This window comes from Triplophysa dalaica, chromosome 12, assembly GCF_015846415.1.
Source record: "Triplophysa dalaica isolate WHDGS20190420 chromosome 12, ASM1584641v1, whole genome shotgun sequence".
NCBI classification, from domain to species: domain Eukaryota; kingdom Metazoa; phylum Chordata; class Actinopteri; order Cypriniformes; family Nemacheilidae; genus Triplophysa; species Triplophysa dalaica.
Window position 1 is genome coordinate 18,697,366 of NC_079553.1, and position 20,980 is coordinate 18,718,345.

At 36.9% G+C, this 20,980-nt stretch overlaps 1 protein-coding gene across 6 annotated transcripts in view; it reads right to left on the reverse strand.

Annotated features, from left to right (window-relative positions):
- The window catches only part of oxr1a (oxidation resistance 1a), a 124,847-nt gene that overhangs the window by 75,953 nt on the left and 27,914 nt on the right, over nt 1-20,980 (reverse strand). For all 6 annotated transcript variants that reach the window (XM_056761802.1, XM_056761801.1, XM_056761798.1 and 3 more), the window contains exon 2: nt 2,583-2,776. In XM_056761802.1, the coding sequence (XP_056617780.1) occupies nt 2,583-2,776 (194 nt within the window). The remainder of the gene's footprint in view (nt 1-2,582; nt 2,777-20,980) is intronic.

Below are 20,980 nucleotides of genomic sequence, written 5' to 3' on the forward strand. Positions count from 1 at the left end.
AAGTCGAACAGGTTTGAAATAACACAAGAGTGAGTAAATGATACAAAAAAACGTTCCAAATGTTTTGTGTTGTGTTTACATGCATAATTGCTGAACTCCTCGCGGATGCAGCCACGATGAGCTCTAAAGGTCAAAGGTTAGATGTAGGTAACGTCATGTCATCAACTAGACAAGCTTATGTAAGATTATCAGCATTTAATTAACAGAATTAGGTGAGTTAGGTATTACGACTAAAACAGACTTCATCGTTCTGCACCTGAAGTGCATTTCCCAAATCACCCCAAGGTCTACACTTATTCCATTACGGCAGGCTTATGTCCACACGGACGCATTTATACCCCGCTATTCTCCAACATTAACAGCACGCCACAAGCACTCATTCTGGCGTGTACGCTCGCCTGCTATAAAACCACTCTCGTTTAAGGAGATTGAACGTCAGGGTCATTTCCATTTAAAAACATTAAAAAGCTCTAACCATCTCTCTCATGGAGCTGAAAATGACAGAATAATTTGGGTGGGGTACGTAAGGGCGGGTTATTAAAACGCAGCGGGATGTGTGGTCTTAATGGCAGCTAAAAGTGAATCCGGAAGAAAGAAAACTTCTCTTTGATATCTCAATTGTTTCTTCTTGGCAGCAATTGAATACGGGTCACTGGAAACATCTGCTCTTCTGCGTATCAGATTTTTTTTTCTGAGAAAAAGAACCATCAATCTCACATACATCTCAACTGAAGTTTCAGAAGGGATCTCAACAATGTTAGCTATGCTATTAGCTACATACATTTTTTGCTTTGTACATTCATTGTAGTTTTAAAATGAACTCTTAGACTTTTTACAATAACTACATTCTTATATTGTTGCTGTTCTTTCAAACCTCTGATGTTCTAATGTTTTTTAAGAAATGTAAAAACAGTGTACTTTTTAAATGATTAAATACTGTTTTGTCAAAGTTGACAAACGCAAATACTTTTTATTGGTTTGATTTTTGCAAAACACAATGACAAACATATATATATAGAGAGACTACTAATAATGTTTAATGGCAAAAATAATACAAAATACTGAGTTACGAGCTTTGAGAAGGACAGCTGCGATAAATAATAACGTAGTGAATTATACGTTCTGTTATATACATTAAAGAAGTGTTTCTCAACTGGTGGGTCGCAAGACCTATCTAAGTGGGTCGTGGAGTGTACAGTCTAATAAACAAAATCAACAACAAAAAAACTTAATTTTAAATGTTTTTCTGATTTTAATCCTTTCGTTTGTAAAACGTGGATAAAAGCTGTTGGCAGAATGCCTGAGTGAATTCAATATTTGCATTATAGTAAGATGTTGTCACGCTGAATGTCAGTGTCATTATTCTATCGTTATTTTCTTAACTTGTTACTAAATAAAGAAGCCTTTCCCCTCAGAAAAAAGAACTATCCTGTCCTGTCAGATGTTACAGTATGAAAATTTGGCACCGCGCACTATCTGCACTGAAACGCATTAGAAACTACAAGCATGACATGCAATGTATGAAATGAAAAAAACACATTAGATGGGAGGGATTTACATGAACGTATGATATTCATATCCAACTTTCATTAACAGTTCATTTTAGTACGATGGTAACTCTTTTTTCCATGACCCCAAACTGCCATTTTTTTTGCTTGGTTTCATTTTGCATATGTTTATATGATGGTGGTTGTTCAAACCAGAATTTTATTAAAAAAAAAAACTGCTATTAAATAGCCATGACGTTAATTTATAGGCTGTTCTTTCATCAGTATTAGTAACCAGCTTTTTTAAACAAACTACATATGACATGATTTATCCTAAAAAGTGGGTCACGGCTTGAGGACCACGGGGAAATATGTGTCCCGTGTCCAAACCAGTTATGAACCACAGGGCTAGAGCATTGCCATTACAGGTAAACTGAATGTACATAAAGGTCAGTTTGGACATGCACTGAAGGATCCTCTTGGTTTGAGAAAACATCTCTTTCATTCGGCTCTTAAACTGTGCTTTCAACTCAACAACACAATGAAATGGCCAGAGATGAAAGGAGAGCTGTATCCTGTGACCTTACCTCACAATCCCTTTACACCAGCCCGCACAAGCAACAACAGTTGGATTTATTTTACACATCTGTGCATGTATCTTTATGTGAGTCTTGCATACTGAGATCGTCACCGTCAACCTTTTAGAAATAAATCTAGGACTTGTGGCTTTGAAAGGGAAAATACTGAGAAAACGTAGAGTATGACACTATACAATGACTGCTCAGAAAATGTCTCCACATGCTAAAAGTAAATGTTTACTTTATATTCATCCTTAAAATGTATAAGAGCACAGATGTTCGAACTTCATCTACAGAACGTGACTTTCTGCATAAATCGAAATGATGATTCCTGGTAGCTGAATATATATTCCAGTTTGCTGCAGATTTATGTGCTTTATTGCGTCTGATTTATGAGGGGATTGTAGCTATGAATTACTTAAAATGTGGGAAATATTCATGAATCATAATATTTCACGAGAAAGATGATGTATCAAAACACATTCATGGCAACAGAGATACACACACACACATTTACCTATTGTGTATCCACGCTTCAGTTCACTGCACCGTGGACCACGACGCTGTGAATTAGTCGCGTTGTTTTCTTCCACCTCAGATTCCGTAGTCTTGGCAACGGGTGGTGAAGATCTGTTTAAGGACAGACTCGGGATGAAACGAGCTGGAAAACCCTGAGAGCCGATGTCCACCGACTGGGACTTCTGCTTCAACCTGTTATAAAATGAAGAACGGTGTGCCAGTTAGACATCATGAATCAACTGTGTTCATAAGATGCTAAAGGCCTGTAATTACAAGTTCGGTTATATTCCGTTATAAATGAATGAAGAAAATAAATGTTTTGACAGCATTCTGGGATTTTCGTATATCCCTATTGCTTTTAAAAGTCTACTAAACCGTTAGTTTACATCTTACCTTTTTTATCTTATTTACTTTCTTTTTTCAACTTCTGTGCATAATTTATGAGTAAATGTTCTTAAAAACGTCTTGTATGATGAGGTCAAACTGCTTTTTCGGCTGTTGTCAGAAAGATTTCGTACTTTTTAACCCATCCTCGCCATTCGTCGACCTCCATTCTCCTATAACACCCATATTTCACAATCCAATAAATTCCTTGCAAAAAAAATCTAATCCTTGCATTTTCACTGAATAACCATTATTTCACTCGAAATAATAAAGTAAAACACTTTCACTAAAAGCCTACAAATGTCATTCTGACCCACGTTCTGGGACACAGATGACCTAAAACTCAATTCGTCGTGATAATTAAAAGAGTAGAGGCATTTCACTTTGATTGCTTAATGGATTATAAATGTCTGCTCTCCTAATGCAAATCTATTTTGTTTCATCCATCAGTCCTGTGGCATTTACATTTGATCAGTATGTGTATTCCCTGGAAATTAAACCCGTGACCTTGCTACAGCTCCACCAGTTAAACTACATGAACATGTCCTACGACAAAAGATATACTGCAGACATAAAATAATATTATATAGCACTGTAAATGGTATTGATCGCATGCCCTTAGGTCGCTCAGAAACATTCTCAGGCTTAGCTACAATTGTAAAACTTCTCCATTAGGAATACCATTCGGGATTCAAACACCACTAACAAATACAAAATCTCTATTTCTTTGCTGAGGCAAACGTTAAAACTTGAAAGTGATTAATATTTTAAGTGAAAGTTTAAAACATGAGCCGGAAAAGGAGATACACAGAGTTTAATATGTAGTTTATTGTCCCTTCTATCAGGGTGAAGTTTCAGAACAGCGCCACCAGCTGTTTATACATATAAAGAGTGGGATAGTTCACCCCAAAATATATATTCTGTCATCATTTATTTACCTTCACGTCATTTAAAATCTGTATAACTTTCTATTTCTGTGAATTTTTAAATTTCTTTGGATTTGTGTCCTGTCCATACAATGGACATATATGGGCTGTTTGGCTACTAACATTCTTTAAAATATCTTATTTTATGTTCTGTTGTATGTTACATTGTTTAGAAATGACATTCAGGTGAATAAATGATAATATCATTTTTATTTTTGTGTGAACTATTCCTTTAAGATGACTCTTGACCTTGAGACCGCATTCCTTAAATTGCGTTTTTGGAATCACCATATTGCTCAGTCGTATGTGTTTAGAAATAAATGTTTGGTTACATATCTGCCACGTCCAGTGTCGACACGGTGTGAGAGGACAGATGCTGATCTCACTGGCCAGTAATGATTCTAATCGCATGGATAAATAATGATTGTTTTACTATCATACATTCAGAATGAAAAACTTCACATAGAGACATGCAGAAATAAATTGCTGTCTACTATCCAACACAGATGTCTGTTTGTAGGCACGTCATTTATGCACCTGTCTAAACAAACAGTTCCCCTAAAAATAGCCTGAAGCAACTGTGAATGCATGTTGATGGCAAACCCCAGGTGCAGGACACCCACCAAAAAAACAACAACGCATTACATAATACATGCAATCTACCAGAGAACAAACACTGGCTGACAAGATTACACAGTGGGAAACCCAACAAAAACAAGCCAGACAATACACTAGGGTCCATCTCAACCCTCTAAAAATACACCCTGACAATGGCTTTGTCCCAGTATCTTATGAGCTGAATATATAGGCGACATTTTTATGCATCACAGACATGCTTCTGTACTAAAAATCACGTTGGAATTATTATTAAAAATACATGAAATAAAGAGTAGTTATACAAAGAACTCATATGTCACTAATGTTTTGGGGTAACAGCTGGTTATGATGAAAAGGAGCAAAAAAAGGATTTACCCTGTAGGTACATTTGCACTTCAAAGACAACACACCACGTGATATGCCTATGCAAGAGAGATTGTTAAACATAAAAAATGTTTAAGAATAGTTTTTCATTAGGTGTGGTCAAAATATTAAAATGCGCAATATGAGGCGGCATTGAAAATCAAAATGAATATTAAGGTCAAGAGCTTAGTTATGCGACGTGCTCGGTCATACAGGCGAGTTTCAAATCTCATTGTGCACCTTTGTTCAGACATTCATTAGACACTCCTTTTGTTAGTGTGACTGCAAAATGCATGCTTTTGAATTGGAAATGAGGGCCGAATGGCGAGACAAAGCAGGGGTCCTGCTGAGGCCCTGTTTGCGCTGTGATGCGGGATGTGTATTAACTAGCTGGCATGCCGCTGCTCCTCCATTCCTCCAAACGGCTGAGACTTGGTGCCAATCAGCACCAACGCTTTATCTATTATTTACAGCTCAGAGAGAGAGAGAGAGAGAGAGAGAGAGGGCTGGCTGCCTTCCAGCCTCCGTAACAGCAGATGTAAACAAAAGTACCAAACAAAACAATAATAAGCACCAACACCACACCGCATGAGCTCTGCTTTGATAAGAACATATTCACACTAAACCTGTATTTTAACCATCAGACCCAACCATCACTGTTCAAGTGTTTATGTAAACAACATTCTCCTTCAATTAAGGGGAAGATTATTTGATTTCCAGAGGTAAAGTCGACATGGAATTGGTACAGAACATCTGCCGTGAAACACTGGAGCTATAATTAGAACATTTGTTTTCTGAGAAAGTAAGAATAATCAGATCGGGCTCATCTTTGCTCTTAAGCTTGGTGGTCTTGTTAGGTTTCCTAAGATGGATGCCGTAATACAAATCTCATCAGAATTAAAAATCGTTAAATGTCTGCCTATTATCGTTTTTTTGAATTAAGAAAAATTAAATCAATTTGGAAAAAACGTTTAACTCACATTTCTAACTATTAATATAACTTTGGTTAGCTTATAAAAATGATTCATAATAAGAGCTGTCATTTGAATAAAAACAAGTACATAAAGTATCCTGCAATTTCTGTTTCAAACAGAGGTGGCAATAGAGAGCCAACAATTACAAACTGCAGTTTAAAGATCCGGTGGCACACACAGTTTCTGAGCATCTCATATTCATCTTGATTACCTATATAGTAGTATTCCATACATAGTATCTCAAAAACAGTGTTTAGTTTGATTACCTTTCCAAAAAAAAATACGATTATGCTATTTCCGGAAAAACACGATCAGCTGGAGGCTGGCAGTGGGACAAAACTACAGCACGAGTGCACAATTGTGTATGTACGCGCCGATTGCCAACAAAACAGAGACATGTGACTTAGTTTCACTTACCGCGTGCGGTTCATGTCCGGCATCTTTTAGCACCGGGACCGTTCCATCTATCAGTTTCAAACAATCTCCAAATCCAGGGTTATATCTACTATTTATATAAAATCATCACTGAAATGGCATGAACAAACAGACACACCTAAACTTCACTATCGCATGAGTAACGAGCTGCAGTGCAGCTAAGCCAAACTTGACGCAGTGCAGACAATCTGGATGGCAAGCGGGTCTCGCTCATCGGTTGGCTCTTTCTTTCACCTTGCCATGCATTTCTGGGAGAATTGCCCAATAAAAGGAATAGGATCCCTGTTACAAAAAAGGATCCAGAATAAAAAAAAAACTTTCTGAAACAAGTTGGATTGATGGGGGTGTGCATTAAGCACAGAAATACTACGTCATTGTCCTCGTTTTTTAACAAGTTGACCATGTTAAGCATTAGAAGCTAGCACGTTCAACAGTGCAAAGAAGTCAGAATGCATGACATACTGTAGCATGTTACCACCACTTTAAGAATTGAAAATATGGTGGTGACCTGCTATAAATCATATTATAAATACAAATACAGTAGGGAAACTCTAGAAAGAACTGTGCTTCATCATCATCATAATATTACAATATACACTACCGATCAAAAGTTTAGGATCACTTCCTCTATTCATAATGTATATTTTTTCCACATTTTAAAATAATAGTAAGCCATGAAAACCATGGCACAACCAACACCATCTCATGGCAAAAATTTACCTGATTCACGATCTCATTCAAATATTGTAGAATGATTAAATTTCGCATCATATCCTTTGGTTTAGGGGCAGGGTTAGGGGTAAGGCTTCAGTATTTTTGTTTTCTAGTATCGTATGTTTTGCATAATTCACCACTTCGAATACATATTAATATGCCACCTTGTCAAATAGTTACGAATTTCCTGTGAACGTGGGAATAACGCAATTATGGTTAAAAGCATCCAAAATAAATGAACTCTTAGTTATATTTTAGGATCTTCATAGTCACTTCATTGTCTAGAATTTGCAAAATTATACACTCAGCATTTTATCATTGTGGTCTCAACCTGGGAAGCGTTTACAACAATATAACAATAACAGCAATAATAAGAATATAGAAATTTTAACTACGCTTGACTCTAATTGGCTGCTTCTTATTCATTATTTGATCCAAGTAACCTATTTCAAACATTTTTTATTAAAATGTAGTTTTCTAATGAAAGAAATTAATATGTTGGCACTAATATATTTGTCTACAAAACTCAACACTGAAACATGCACCTTCAGATTAAAAACTTTTTAAGATCATGAACCTTTGACCAGTAGTGTATATTCAGCTGTGAATTCACAATGTTTTCAGCTCTGCCTCTATTCACCAGCTCACCGGATCGGCTCATAGGATGTGGGGCGAATCAGCAGGAAAACAGGGTGCTGGGAACCGCAGAGAGATTAAACGCTTTGGCAGGCGGTGGATGGCGTCTGTAAGCACGCCTGCTCTTTATCGTGGCCAACAGAGTACAACAGGGACACAGTGAGGGGGGCTGAAGCAGAGCTGTGTGTGTGTGCTATGACAGAATTTTATCTTTGACCTAATGTGTAAGGGGGAGAGAGGAAGAGTTGGCATTCCGTCCTACTCATACTTTACCGCACACACTCTTATGCGATGTAGTCACGTGATTTGTCAAAAAAAACTGAATGTATAGCATGTATATAGTATGTGACACTTGTTTCCACAGCCAGTTATTTTAGAGCCGATCCCTTGAGCAGTAAAATCCCATGTGACATCGCTCTTACATCATTCGTGATGCTGATTGGGTGATGGAATCACAAAAACAAATTCTCAACCTTTGTATCCCAATCTGTGAAGGCAGATGGCCAAAAATCTATTTCATTTCACAATTGTAATCTGGTGAAATGTCACATATAATATACAATGATTAAACACTTGTCATTATGTGTTGGTTGCAAAAAAGAAACAAAATGAAACTTTTTCCTCCGTTGAATACTGCGGTCCACTTCATGCAATGTTTTTCGCAGTATTACAATATAACAGAGAGCCCTGGGTGATATTAACATGACCGCAGTTCATGCAATGAAACTAAATGAGAAGATGAAAAGACCGTAATTTAAATTAGACAGCAAGCTCCTTGGGGTCCTTGTGGCGATTTATAACGTGACTCATAAAAGAGTTATGAGATGTTGGCCTGGACAGTCCTCCGGTTTTCAAACGGCTTAATCAAGTCAGTGAAGAAGAGGTAATACAGCCAGAGATGAATACAAAATATCTGATTTACTCTAATGAATAAAACCATCAATGTAGGGCTGCATAAGAGAATTTGCAAGAAAAGAACCTATTTTCACTGTATTTTTTATTTAAACATATGATATAAAAAAGAAACTGTGACTTAGTAGTACACAAAAAAAAATGCTGGGTTATTTTCAAATTTAATTAACACAGAAAATGTTTTTATTTGACCCAACAATGGGCTTAAACAGATCGTAAATTTGGCTGAAAATAACCCAGCACTTTTATCAGTTGAAGAAATTTGCTAGCTCCTATGACACATAGTTCTTGTTTTATGCATTAGGAGTCAAAAATGTCCAGTTTACTGTCAGAAAAAAGGTACAAAAGCTATCATTACATGTCAAAATATAAATTGTACTTAATATGGAGCTTTTTGAAGCGTACCCTTCGACGTGAAAGCTTTTGTGCCTTTTTTCAGACAGTGTAGCTTCATAAAAGTTGTATAGAGATACTAATATTAAGAAAAAATTGATAAACATTTCCACGAGAATGAAAATTCACAGATCAAATCTCTATTTCCACTAGACAGCAATGAGATTAAATTGAAAGCAAATGTAAACTTTTGCACAGCTCTCCTGCATCTCAGATATATCTCCTGAGAAAGAGACCTCACAAACACCTTCATAAGAGTTTGAGAAGAGATGCCAATGTCTCAAACTGAGCTCAGATGAATCAAATCTGCTATTCAATATAATGGAAGATCTCAATATGAATTTAAACATTTTTCATCAAATTGACCTAAATCCAGATTATTTTACCTACACAAATCAACATTCATTTGCCAGTTTAGCGCTCTTTAACTGTAAAAAGCAATTTAAGAAAAAACATTGGACACTAAGTTGACACGTTAATAAAACACTACATAGAGCTCCATCAAATCATGAGGTATTGAAGAGCAACGTCTGAGCAATATAATGCTTCTCTGCGTTTCAAAGCAAAATTGAGTTAAAACTGAAGCCCATAAAGGTAATCCAAAACGGTTTTCCACAGTGTTGTGAAATAAACTGTCTGCACAGTAAACAGCTCCGGGCTGGAATAAACGTTTGGTCACATTAAAATTCACAGTACTGAAGTTTAATACCACAGGCTACAGGATGCTATTTCACTTTTTATATATATTTTGATTCATAACCGCCTCTGTGGAAAACCTAAAAAATCAAATATAATCCTGTTATTTTTATAAACAGTACCAGGATTGGAAATGCCCTCATGGAAAGTTTTTGAACAAAACTCCTTTAAACAAATCTTAAAAGAGTCATCGTGCATCCTGTCCATCAAACTAAAGCAGAACAATTCATTCAAATAAAATCGAAATCACTGCACAGCAAAAGGAAAAAATCTTTAAACACTGAATTATATAATCGAAATATGCAACATCGGTGTGAGCTGAAGGAAAAATAGGGCACTCTGTTCCGTTACGCATGGGCTTTATGATTCAGGGTGTAATCTCAAAGTTTTTTCAATATAAACTCAATCTAATGGGGTCTGAACCAAGACAGGACTGAGTTATGATGAATAAAGCAAAGCATGAGTTTCCTTTATATGCATTTGATAATAATTTTACTATCAATATATATTAAACAAAACAAATAAGATAAGATAGAAGTCACATACAGATGAGTGAAGTCAAATAGATTGAGGTTACAGTCAAAATCTTCACGAGGACACTTTTAATCAAATAATTCAGCGGTTACATAACACACGGGAGAAGAACCCTCGCCTCTCTAAGTGACTGAACATTCTGCTCTTTTTCTCAGTCTACACGGAGCAGCCCTCATTTCTGCTATGATTTCTGATGAGACGTTGTTTTCTGGTCTCAGCTGGTCACTTCTCTCTCTGAATTTTGTACATCAGTTCCCAATGGGGATATCAGCATAAGATATCATTATAAGTATAAGAGAAAGTGGAGATTTGTGTGTTTGATGAGAAGTGGAACATCTTTAGGAAACAGAACAATAGAGGGAAGGAATGTTAAACATAAATTGCATACTAAAATACTATACTTCTCCCAACTATACCTTTACAGTATGCACTTTGTACACTATGCACAGCACTCATAGTTCTTACTCATACATCTCCACTGTGACAAATGAACCAGAACAAACATCGGCTGCAATTTATAACCTCTTTCGATCAGACTGACAAAAGTTACATCTTCTAAATTTACATGCATCCATTAAATCATTTTAAATGTAATTATGGCAATGCTGCAATTAACTTGAAACTCGTGTAAGCTAAAGACATACTGCGATTATGCAAATGTGATTAAAATCATAATAACAGTAACCATAATCGCAGTAAATGTGAAGTGCTGCGGTTTTAATTGCGCTGTACAGGCATGTATACACAGGGGAAGAGCTAGGAAAACATCATATGATGCAGTCAAACAAACCAGCAACAGACCTATTACTAGACATCTATTTAAAAATGTTGCATACATTAATATTGACAGATAGACGATTAAAAAATGGCAAGTAACAGGAGTAATAAGGATTTCACATAATCTACTTTTAGATCTACTATTTAATTTTCTTCTCCAATTGTTGGGTTAGGTAAATTTAGCCATTTTCTCAAAAAGATTGGACTAAAAACTGAAAGAAGATTTAAGTGCATCAAAGCCGGAATCTTTACATATTTTATGTTAAAAATACACAGAACGTTTTTTAGCAAGCACAAAAATCTGTTTTAAAACTCTTTGCTTACTGTTCATTACCCCGACCTGCAACTGCAAGGTCATAATAATGAGATTTAAGTTGGCAACCTATTTTGTGGGTAATGTCAGTCTGATATCATTTTATATTAAGGTTAAATTCATAACGTAACCTTCAATTTTGTAGTTTTAAACAGAAATCGTGATAGAGAACCATACAGATTGAATCTTTCAAAGTCAGCTGGATATACAGCCACTGAAAAATTAAGAGACTATTTGAAAACAATTTTCGTTTTTTCTGAATTTAGATGTATAGGTATGTTTTTAATTAAAATTAAAATTTTCGTTTCATTCTTAGAAATACTAACAATATTTCTCCCAAATTTCAAATATAAAAATATTTTACATTGCAGAGAGTGAAAACTGGAGAAACAGGGTCACAATAACAAAAAAGATGCTCTGTATTTTTTTAGAGTTCAAACAATTTCATTTTCAATTCAGCAACAAAATAACAGTTTTCATGTGTCTTTTCATGTTGTCACATTGCTGTAAAATGACTTAATGTCACTCCTGAGGTTTGATGTGGTTGAAATTCAACAGACAGTTGACTGCAATTGCCTTAATAAATCTAGAAATGGTGATCAAATAAAAATTTGGAATGGTCTCTTAATTTTTTATGCGACTGTAAGTAATAAATGCAATAAAAACATGTTAATCTATAATCACTTGAGTGAGCACCAAATGCAGTTTTCTAGCTCATTAAGGACTCTCTCCTTTGAAACAACCTTGGTGTTTATCTAAATGGGCTATAAGGGCTATACAATGTAAATGCGAACACATTCTTTCCATTCTGGCTAGGATATAATGATTTGTCTCCTGTTTGACAGCATGTGCCTCTTAAACAAGACAGTTTAGCCTTTATCAGAATGTGTCTTCTTAAATCAACACCAAGCAGAGGAGCTGCTATTTATTTTGCTAAATGTGTCAATATCACTGAAACGCGTCCTACAGACAAGAGCTGATAACAGAGGAGTTATGAAGAACCACGAAAACCAGTCTGTTTTATTACTGCACTAAATGTTGCGCTGGGGCATATTTCTCTCTTGCTGAATCAGTGTGTATCTCTCAAGCTGGGTGTTAGTATGAAATCCTGACACACACACAAAACCTCAGGCATTGAGTTAACTGCAGTCTTTCAATAAGTCTCCAGTTGCTAGCCACATTTCTGCTTTCCCTGGGTCTCATTGGTGGAGACGAAGGACACAGAGCTAATTTGATTGGATGAGAACACTGATGATTTCAGCAGAAAGCTGAGCACGGAGCTGCTGAGGAGAGAGGAAGAGAGGAGAAGAGATGAGAGAAGAGGAGAGAGATCAAGAGAGAATAAGAAAGGAGAGGAGAAAGAAAAGAGGAAGGCAGAGGAAATTAAAGGAGATGAGGAAAGGGGAGAAAAGGGAGAGCAGCAGAGAGTAAGAAATAAAGTGGAGATGGAGAAAAGAGATGAGAGAAAAGAAAAGAGAGGGAGAAGAGCAGAAGAGAGAAATGAAGAAGGGAGGAAAGGGAGAAGATGAGAGAGAGAGAATAGATAAGAAGAGAGAAGAGGAGAGAAATGAGAAGAGAAGACAGAACAGTATAGGGAGATGTGGAGAGAAGTGAGAGGAAATAAGGAGAGGAGGAGAAAAGGGGGATGAAAAAGAATCAGGAGGAGCAGAGGAGAGTACACAAGAGAAATAAAGAGGAGATGAATAAGAGGCGTGGAGAAAAGAGAGGTCAGAAAAGAGAGGAGAGTATAGGAGAGAAATGAAGAGGGGAGGAAAGGGAGAAAGGGACATAAGAGTGAGAAGAGGAGGAGATGGAGAAGAGATAATGTACAAGGATCTGAGATAAGAGAGAAGAGGAGATGAGGAAAGAAGAAAGATGGAGAGGGAGATGAGGAGAGAAGAGGAGAGGAAATAAAGAGAGGACAGAAAAGAAAGGAGATAAGAAGGAAGAAGAGGAGAGAAGAGGAGGAGATGAAATAAGAGAAGAGGGCAGGGAGATGAGATAAGAAGAAAGATGGAGAGGGAGATGAGGAGAGAAGAGGAGAGGAAATAAAGAGGGGACAGAAAAGAAAGGAGTTGAGAAAGAAGAAGAGGAGAAAAGTGGAGGAGATGGAATAAGAGGAAAGATGAGGAGAGAAATGAAGAGGAGGGAGGGAGAAGAGGAGATAATATAAGAGGAGAGTGAGATTGGAAAACAATATGAAAAAAAAGAAGAAAGGAGAGAGTAAGAGGAGATAAGAGAAAAGGAGAGGCGGAGAATAGGCAAGAGAGAGGAGAAGAGATAAAAGGAGATCAGGAGAGCAGAGGAGAAGAAAAAGAAGTAATATGAAATGAAAGCAGAGCAGGAGGAGAGAGTGTGAGGAGGTGTGAGGAGTCTGATCAGACTCATTTGTTTGAATGCACACTAATGAGAACAGGGTCACCAGACCAGCTGTTATCAGACTAGTGAACTCGAGATGTCATGATCAACAACCACTACAGACACACATACAGCCATCGAGAGGAGAGATACACTCATCCCTCACTCTTCCCTTCGTGAAACAAGCAAAAATCACATCTTGAGAGGTAGACAGATGACTTTTAAAATGTGAAAACTAATTGTAAAGAATGAGTTTGTATAGCTAGTAGTTGATGGTAGGACTCGTCTCTCTGCCCTGACCTCACATCTGCTTCAGTTGGCAGGGACCCGCAAGTGGAAACATGGCACATCTGTGCATCCTCAGACCACTGGCAAAGGATTACGCTGGGACGATGAAACATTTGCCTCTTCCAACCTATGAGCTATGAGTTACAGATATCAGCATCCAAATGCCTCTGATGTGTTTGGGAAAGATTTATGGCCTTTAATGGCTCATATGGACAGAATCCTGGATCAGATGGTGGTCCGGGCTCATGGCAATTATCTCTCGGGCTGACCTGTGGATTTTCACATGTTATGTTCCAACACTTCCCATCCACCAGTCAGTCTGCACTGGCACGGGGCAGCTGGCATGAAAACGTCACCCTTATGAATGAGCGGCCACCATGCTGGCATGACTGTGCACAATCTGGGCCGGGAGCGCTCACGATGAGAGAGAGAAAACTGGACTAGTTTATACATTCATTTTCATATCGCTATTACACAACAATAAAAAATACAGTAATGTTCTCGGGTCAACATAAGTTAAGCCTGTTCAACAACACTTGTTCACTACCGAATAAAATGTCATATTTTTGCTAAGGCACTTGCACAAATTATTCATTAAGGGACTGTTTACATTTTTTAAAGATATAAACTCTGAATCCTCTTTTTTTAGATGGAACTACTTTTCCAGGCGGATGAATGTAAACAGTGCTTTACACAATTTTCTGGTATCATCGGACATATGAACAAGATACAGTTACAAACATTTTGTAATTTTTAATGCATTTTGTATATTAAATACAAAAATATTGTCAAAAGTTTACTCAGTGTAACAAATTTTGGTTTTGTCCGAGGCCTTTTTACAGTTCTCGTACAATTCTGTGGTGCTAATTATTGTGATAATATTTCTTTTCATGTAGCGTCAATGTTTTTGTGTATATTTAGCTCAAATACATTTTAAGCTTATATCATCAACTGCAATGTCTCTCCTTGTCTTGGTTTTCAGGTCTTGTGTCAGGATCATGTCAGGCCCATGTGTTTTATGTGAAGAAAGGGCATGGCATTGTTGTGGTTTTGTAATGCCATGCTCTCTCTCCAGTGTTGCGTCTTCTAGCCCCGCCTTCCTGTATCTCCGTCAACCTCTCATCAGTTGGATTACCTTTTTGCCTGGTTTGTTTTGGTCCCCCTTGCGGGAATAATTTCTGTTTGATTATTATTTTTGTTTTGTACGGTTAATTATTTAACCCTTTGTTTGCCTGCACCTGGGTTCTGCCTCACTTTCATGACATTACAATATGTCGATATACTGCAAATAAACAAAAACTGTACAAATTTTTCAACTGTTAATGTCAGAAAATTCTAGAAATTTCTGTAGCACAGGGAAGGTACCATTGATGGTTATATAAATTATGGCCTTTCATATTCAGCATGTTTAACTTCCTAAAGAAACAGTAAAAATTTAAGCGGAACACAACTTAACTAATTAAACAATTCATTGTGTTAATCACGATTAATCGTGTCCAGAATAAAAGTTTGTGTTTACATAATATGTATGTGTGCTGTGCATATTCATTTTGTATTGATAAAAGCATACACATAAATTAACAGTTTATAAAGAAAAATATAAACTATATACATTTATAAATATTTATATATAATTTTAATTATTGGTAAATATTAATAATGTAACTATTTCCTAAATAGTTATACATGTATGTTTTTTTAAATAAAATGCAAAATTAATATGCACAGTATAGACAAATATTATAGACACAAAAACTTTCATTCTGGATGCGATAAATCGTGATTTATCGTTAGACAGCCCTTATTTTTATACAATAAATTCCCAGTAAACTCCTATCATCAGCACTTCATACTGGGACCCCAGGCCTGATAGACCCGTCTTTTCTGTATTAATCCACGTTGTGGCCTCAGATGCTGTTGAGAGAGCTTGTGTTAAATCCGGCACATTCCCTGAACCAACATGGGATGCTTAATTTTAAAATTCAAGTCATGTCCAGGATCAGGTGCATGTGTTTGCTTCTGGAAAGTGATTTGGGATAAATCCATTCAAACATGCTTCCAAAGAAGAAAGAGGAGCAGATTTCTGAGGGGAAGCTGCATAGGGAGTTATTTTAACCGGAACTGTTTGTATAAGCATTATTCATTTATCTATAAAGATAAGACCATCTCTTTCCTATGAATGATTTATGTAAGCATCACAGCAGTGATTATTGTTAAATATACAGTAACTTCTCCAATTACTGATTCAATTTTTATCGTAAACACAAATTCAATATTGACTCTCTTAATTTTCAATACATTTGCAAAAAAATTTGAACCACATTTCAGATATTTAACTTCCACATGCCCTCATGCATTCTTAATAATTATAAATATTCTTCATCTAGGACAAATATAGACTGATTTAGAAAACACGCAAAAAAAACCTATTGTATTTACGGCAACATGGAGTATGCTAGCATGCCATATTTCATCCAAATTAAAGTAACAGTTCATCCAAAAAATACAATTCTGTAATCATTAATTCACCCTCAAGTCATTTTAAACCTGTATGACTTTCTTTCTCCTGCAGAACACAAAAGAAGATATTTGGCAAAATGTCTCAGTGGTTGTGTCCATACAATGGAAGTCAATGGGGACAGTGTTGTTTGGTTACCAGCTTGCTTCAAAATATTTATTTTGTTTTCCGCAGAAATACAGTTCTGAAATGACACATCGGTGAGTAAAAAAAATATATTTTTCCCTTCATGGTTAATAGGGTTGGGAACCGAGAACTATAATTTATTCCTTATCAACCACCTTATGTTGGGAACCTGGAGTTCTGTTTTTTTTTTAAAGACAGGAGGATTCAAGGGACTATTTGACCACCCAGCTTATTCCAACTTGAAAAGCTGTTGTTACTGTTACTGTCTTAGTATAATTTAAATAGAACCGGAATCGGAACCGGGAATAATAATATAGGAAATACTGGAAGTGAAACCGGAAAATATCTTACATAAGCCAACCATACCCAACCATAACGCTTAACAGAATAGAAAAACTCTGGTTCATACATGTACGACTAGCTGTCACATTTTCATTCTGTGGGTCCTCATCTTCATTCCAGTTATGAGCATAATAGCGTTCATCGCTCTGAGAATAATAGCATTCATCTTTACCACACTTTTCTAGAACAATCGGAACAGTTGGAGTATCATTTGATGGAACTGTGGCTGATGAAGGGAACGTTTTGGACTTTCCCTGGTAGCGTCCTAGGTTCTCTACGCCTTTAAATTGGTCTTATTTGAAGGATTCACATTGTGTGACAGCTGCAATCATGTACTGCGATTGAAGTGAGTGAATGAAAAACATTGTTGTGCTGTGAAAGCTTATGATTACCAGAAATTCCAGGCTACTGGATGAGAGAAAGAGAAAAACTGAGTAGCACTCAGGTAGAATGAAAGACTTTCTGAATCACACTTTTATTTATGGCCTCTTGCCTGCGTTTTTGACAACACGCATCAATTTACATTCATGCAGCAGGCAGAGACGTTCATCCAAAGCAAATTACAAAACGTATTTGAGCTGTTTTATCAGTATTTGCTTTCTCTGGGAATCAAACCAATGACACGTTGGAAGCACAATGCACTACCAGTTGAGCTACTTCACTATTTTAAACTCATTCTCTCTTCCTTTCCTTCACTCACAAATGAAACTCTCACTTCTGTTCTGTGGATCTTCAACCTTTCATCAGCTCTGTCTTCACTGTCTTCCTCCATCTGGACACAGCAGATGGTGGCAGAAAATGAGATGGGGATACAATCAAGCGGTCATCGACTCAATCCATCGTCTAAGGCCCTGTTATCACTCTTCCCTTTCTCTAAAAGCAAATACACGAGCATCTTCATCTAATGTCTGAAACAGAATCTAACAGGTTTATTGCATAATTGCAAAAAGAAAAACGCCAGTGATCCAGCTGTAACCTTGTTTCCCCAGGGGCTTTTTCGGGCATGTAAAGACCCTGTCCTCACTTTAAGCCACTGAAAAACACAGGACCATGTGGCTGAGCTGCCAACACTGTAAGAGGTTTATTCTGGCGAACTCAATTGGTAAAGTCAAAGATTAGACCATTAAATACAGTAGAGGTATTAACTTGGTGCGAGTCGTTTTCGTTTGGCTGCATGTTTCGTTTGTGTCTTGCTTGTTTTGTGGCATATCTAGTCTTGCATTGCTTGCTGTTTGTCTCGTTGCATGTATTGCAATGTGTCTTGTTGCATTTTTATGTTGTGTGCACAGGTCTGTGCTTTATGTCTGACACTGAATTCTCTATTTCAGCGGTCTGTCATCATAGGTTTGCAGAACTGTCAATCACAAAGACCACAACAAAAAAAAACATTTTATTATAAAAGATAGACATGTTGTTCTAAGACTCCACACACACAATCCAAGCATTGACATTAGGGCCGGGATTCGATTCTGATGTGCCGCCTCGATTCTGATTCACTAGCTCTCGATTCGAGACAATGATTACATATTAAATACAAATCCTATAGATCAGTAAACAATAGATTATAATGGTGAATTATTTTATTAATGAAGAGCCACAAACCTGTAATTAAACTTTAAACACACTTATATAACGTATATTGAAACAGAACAATCTCACACCTTGATCAAACAGGATCAGGTTATTTTACATTAGCTGTAAAGAGAGGCTGCAACTATGTGATCTGCTGCGTTTTATGTGAAGGTGATGTTAAATTCGATGACGCTCCCGCATCCGCCATCATAATTAAGCAATAAATGAATGAAATGCTCCCTGGTAACATCCACCCAGTGTAAAAAGAAAAGTGATATCTAGTGAAAAGCAGTAGCAATAACATTCACGTTAATGAATGTGCAGTGTTTGCTTAAATGCGAAAGAAAAAAATTGTGCATGTGCATTTTAAAACACGATTAATCGATTTTTTTTGTCCAGCTTTAATTGTCAGCATGTATTCTTGGTAAATGGTAAGTTTAGATAACCTCTGACCCCTCGGAACTGTTGTACAATTACGTCTTCTATTAAATATCATTATGGCACACAATTTGGCAAACCAGCTGATCAGCCTTTAAACTGCAGATCAAAAACAAACATCCGCTACCCATGTGTTTAAACCATGCAGAACGTATTCAATGGCGTCATAACACATCACATGGTTTGTCTTACTCAAAATCAATTACTGAACCGAACATAAAAACACCAAAAATATGTCTTTGTCCAAATCTCAAAACCTCAGACATTGGTTGAGCACGGAGCACTGCAGAAAATGAAAGCGAAATAGAAACTTCTTCATCTATACATTTACATTCATGCATTTGGCAGATGCTTTTATTTTATAAGTGACTTATACTATACATTTGTATCTAAGTACGTGCAATCCCCGGGATCAAACCTTGACTTGACTTTGGCGTGGCTCACGCCATGCTCTAACACTGTGCCACAGGAAAGCAGATCCATTGAAAGTCATCCCCGGGGCCCTCCTCGGCCCTCCCTCTAGAATAGTTCAACTTTCTTACCGTGGGTAAGAAAAAAAAGCTGCACGTCTGGCGTTTTTAGCATGGTTTTACAGGCGAAATGTGAATCGTCACTAAGCTAATAAACTTATTCTAACACGATTACATGTTTGCATTCTCAAACATGAGAACATTTTGAATACAGGCTGAATATTAGATCCTGGTTCCAGGTCTCCACAAAGGAAATAATGAATGTTTAAAGATCCTTTTCCCCGCGATCCCATTTTTCAACCTTTAATTTGTGTGTAATGTTGCTGTTAGAGCATAAACACTACCTGTAAAATGATAAAGTTCAACGTTCAGTGCCAAGCGAGATATTGTCTTTAGCAGAATTCGCTTTTCAAGAACAACAGAGAACAGCTGGAATCGGACTACAGCCCTCTACTTCCCGGGTACATGATGTCATACGAATACGCCAAAGAAGGGGAGAGGCCTTCCTTAGAGAAGAGGAAGAGCTGCTGGAGTAGTGTTTGGTTATCAGAGATTGTAAACATTCACGAAGCGGGGAACCAATAACGACAGACCTGGTCAGCTTTACCAATCAGAGCGTTTCGGAAGGAGGGACTTTATATAGACCGGAAGAAATCCAGTCGTTTTGTTAGAAGAGGGACATCAGACAAAAGACTTGAAGTATGTGTAACATAAAGCGTTTTTTGAAATTGGAAACATGAACTTCCATTGTTAAACACCCCAAAAACATAATCAAAGCTTCAAATGCAGCAAAAGAATGGCATCTTTAAATATGAATTACTCTGAGCCCCAAAGCCTCTATATTTAAGAGGACCAAACCGTACAATTCTTAAAACAAGCTTCAGTTGGTTTTCTGTTCTTGCATGCTGCAATGCAGCACACTATTGCTGCACCATAAACTGTTTTTAACACAAGCATCAAGTGCAGACAAACAACTTGGCTTCCTGCACACATAATGCTCTTGATATACCATTCTACTTCATATACAGTCCTTACACTTGCAGAGAGTAACACATATACTGTCGTTCCAACAAGCACACACATGCAAAAACGTATGATGTAATAATTGGGGGCAGATGTTATTTGTCAAAGGCTAGAGGTTTGTGGCAGTGATATGTGCAGTACATAAAGTCAGCAAAGCAAAACAAATATGAAGCATACTTCTATAATAAGCATATGCAATAGAACTGTATTGACAGTTTCAGCGGCAACAACAAGAACAAACGTTATGTGGCTCCAACTTAACTCCCTGTTGACCTCTTCAAAGAATCAATAATCGCTGAATAGTTTTAATATAATTTACAAAATATATATAAATGAATTGTAATATAAATATATATATATATATATATATATATATATCAATCAAAGACAGATCATAAGTTAACTTCAAGCCAGGCGTGTGCGTCTGATGAAAAGGTCTTGATAATAAAAAGAATAACAAAAAAGCACATGCACACTATTGCATGATCTAACCGTGTGCGTCTGAAACCAAAAACATTATTGTAAATTTAGCCCCGGCCAGAGGCTAAACAGTTCTGATGAGCTTTAGACGCACTGAAAGGAAAAGACGCAGAGATAAAGGGATAGA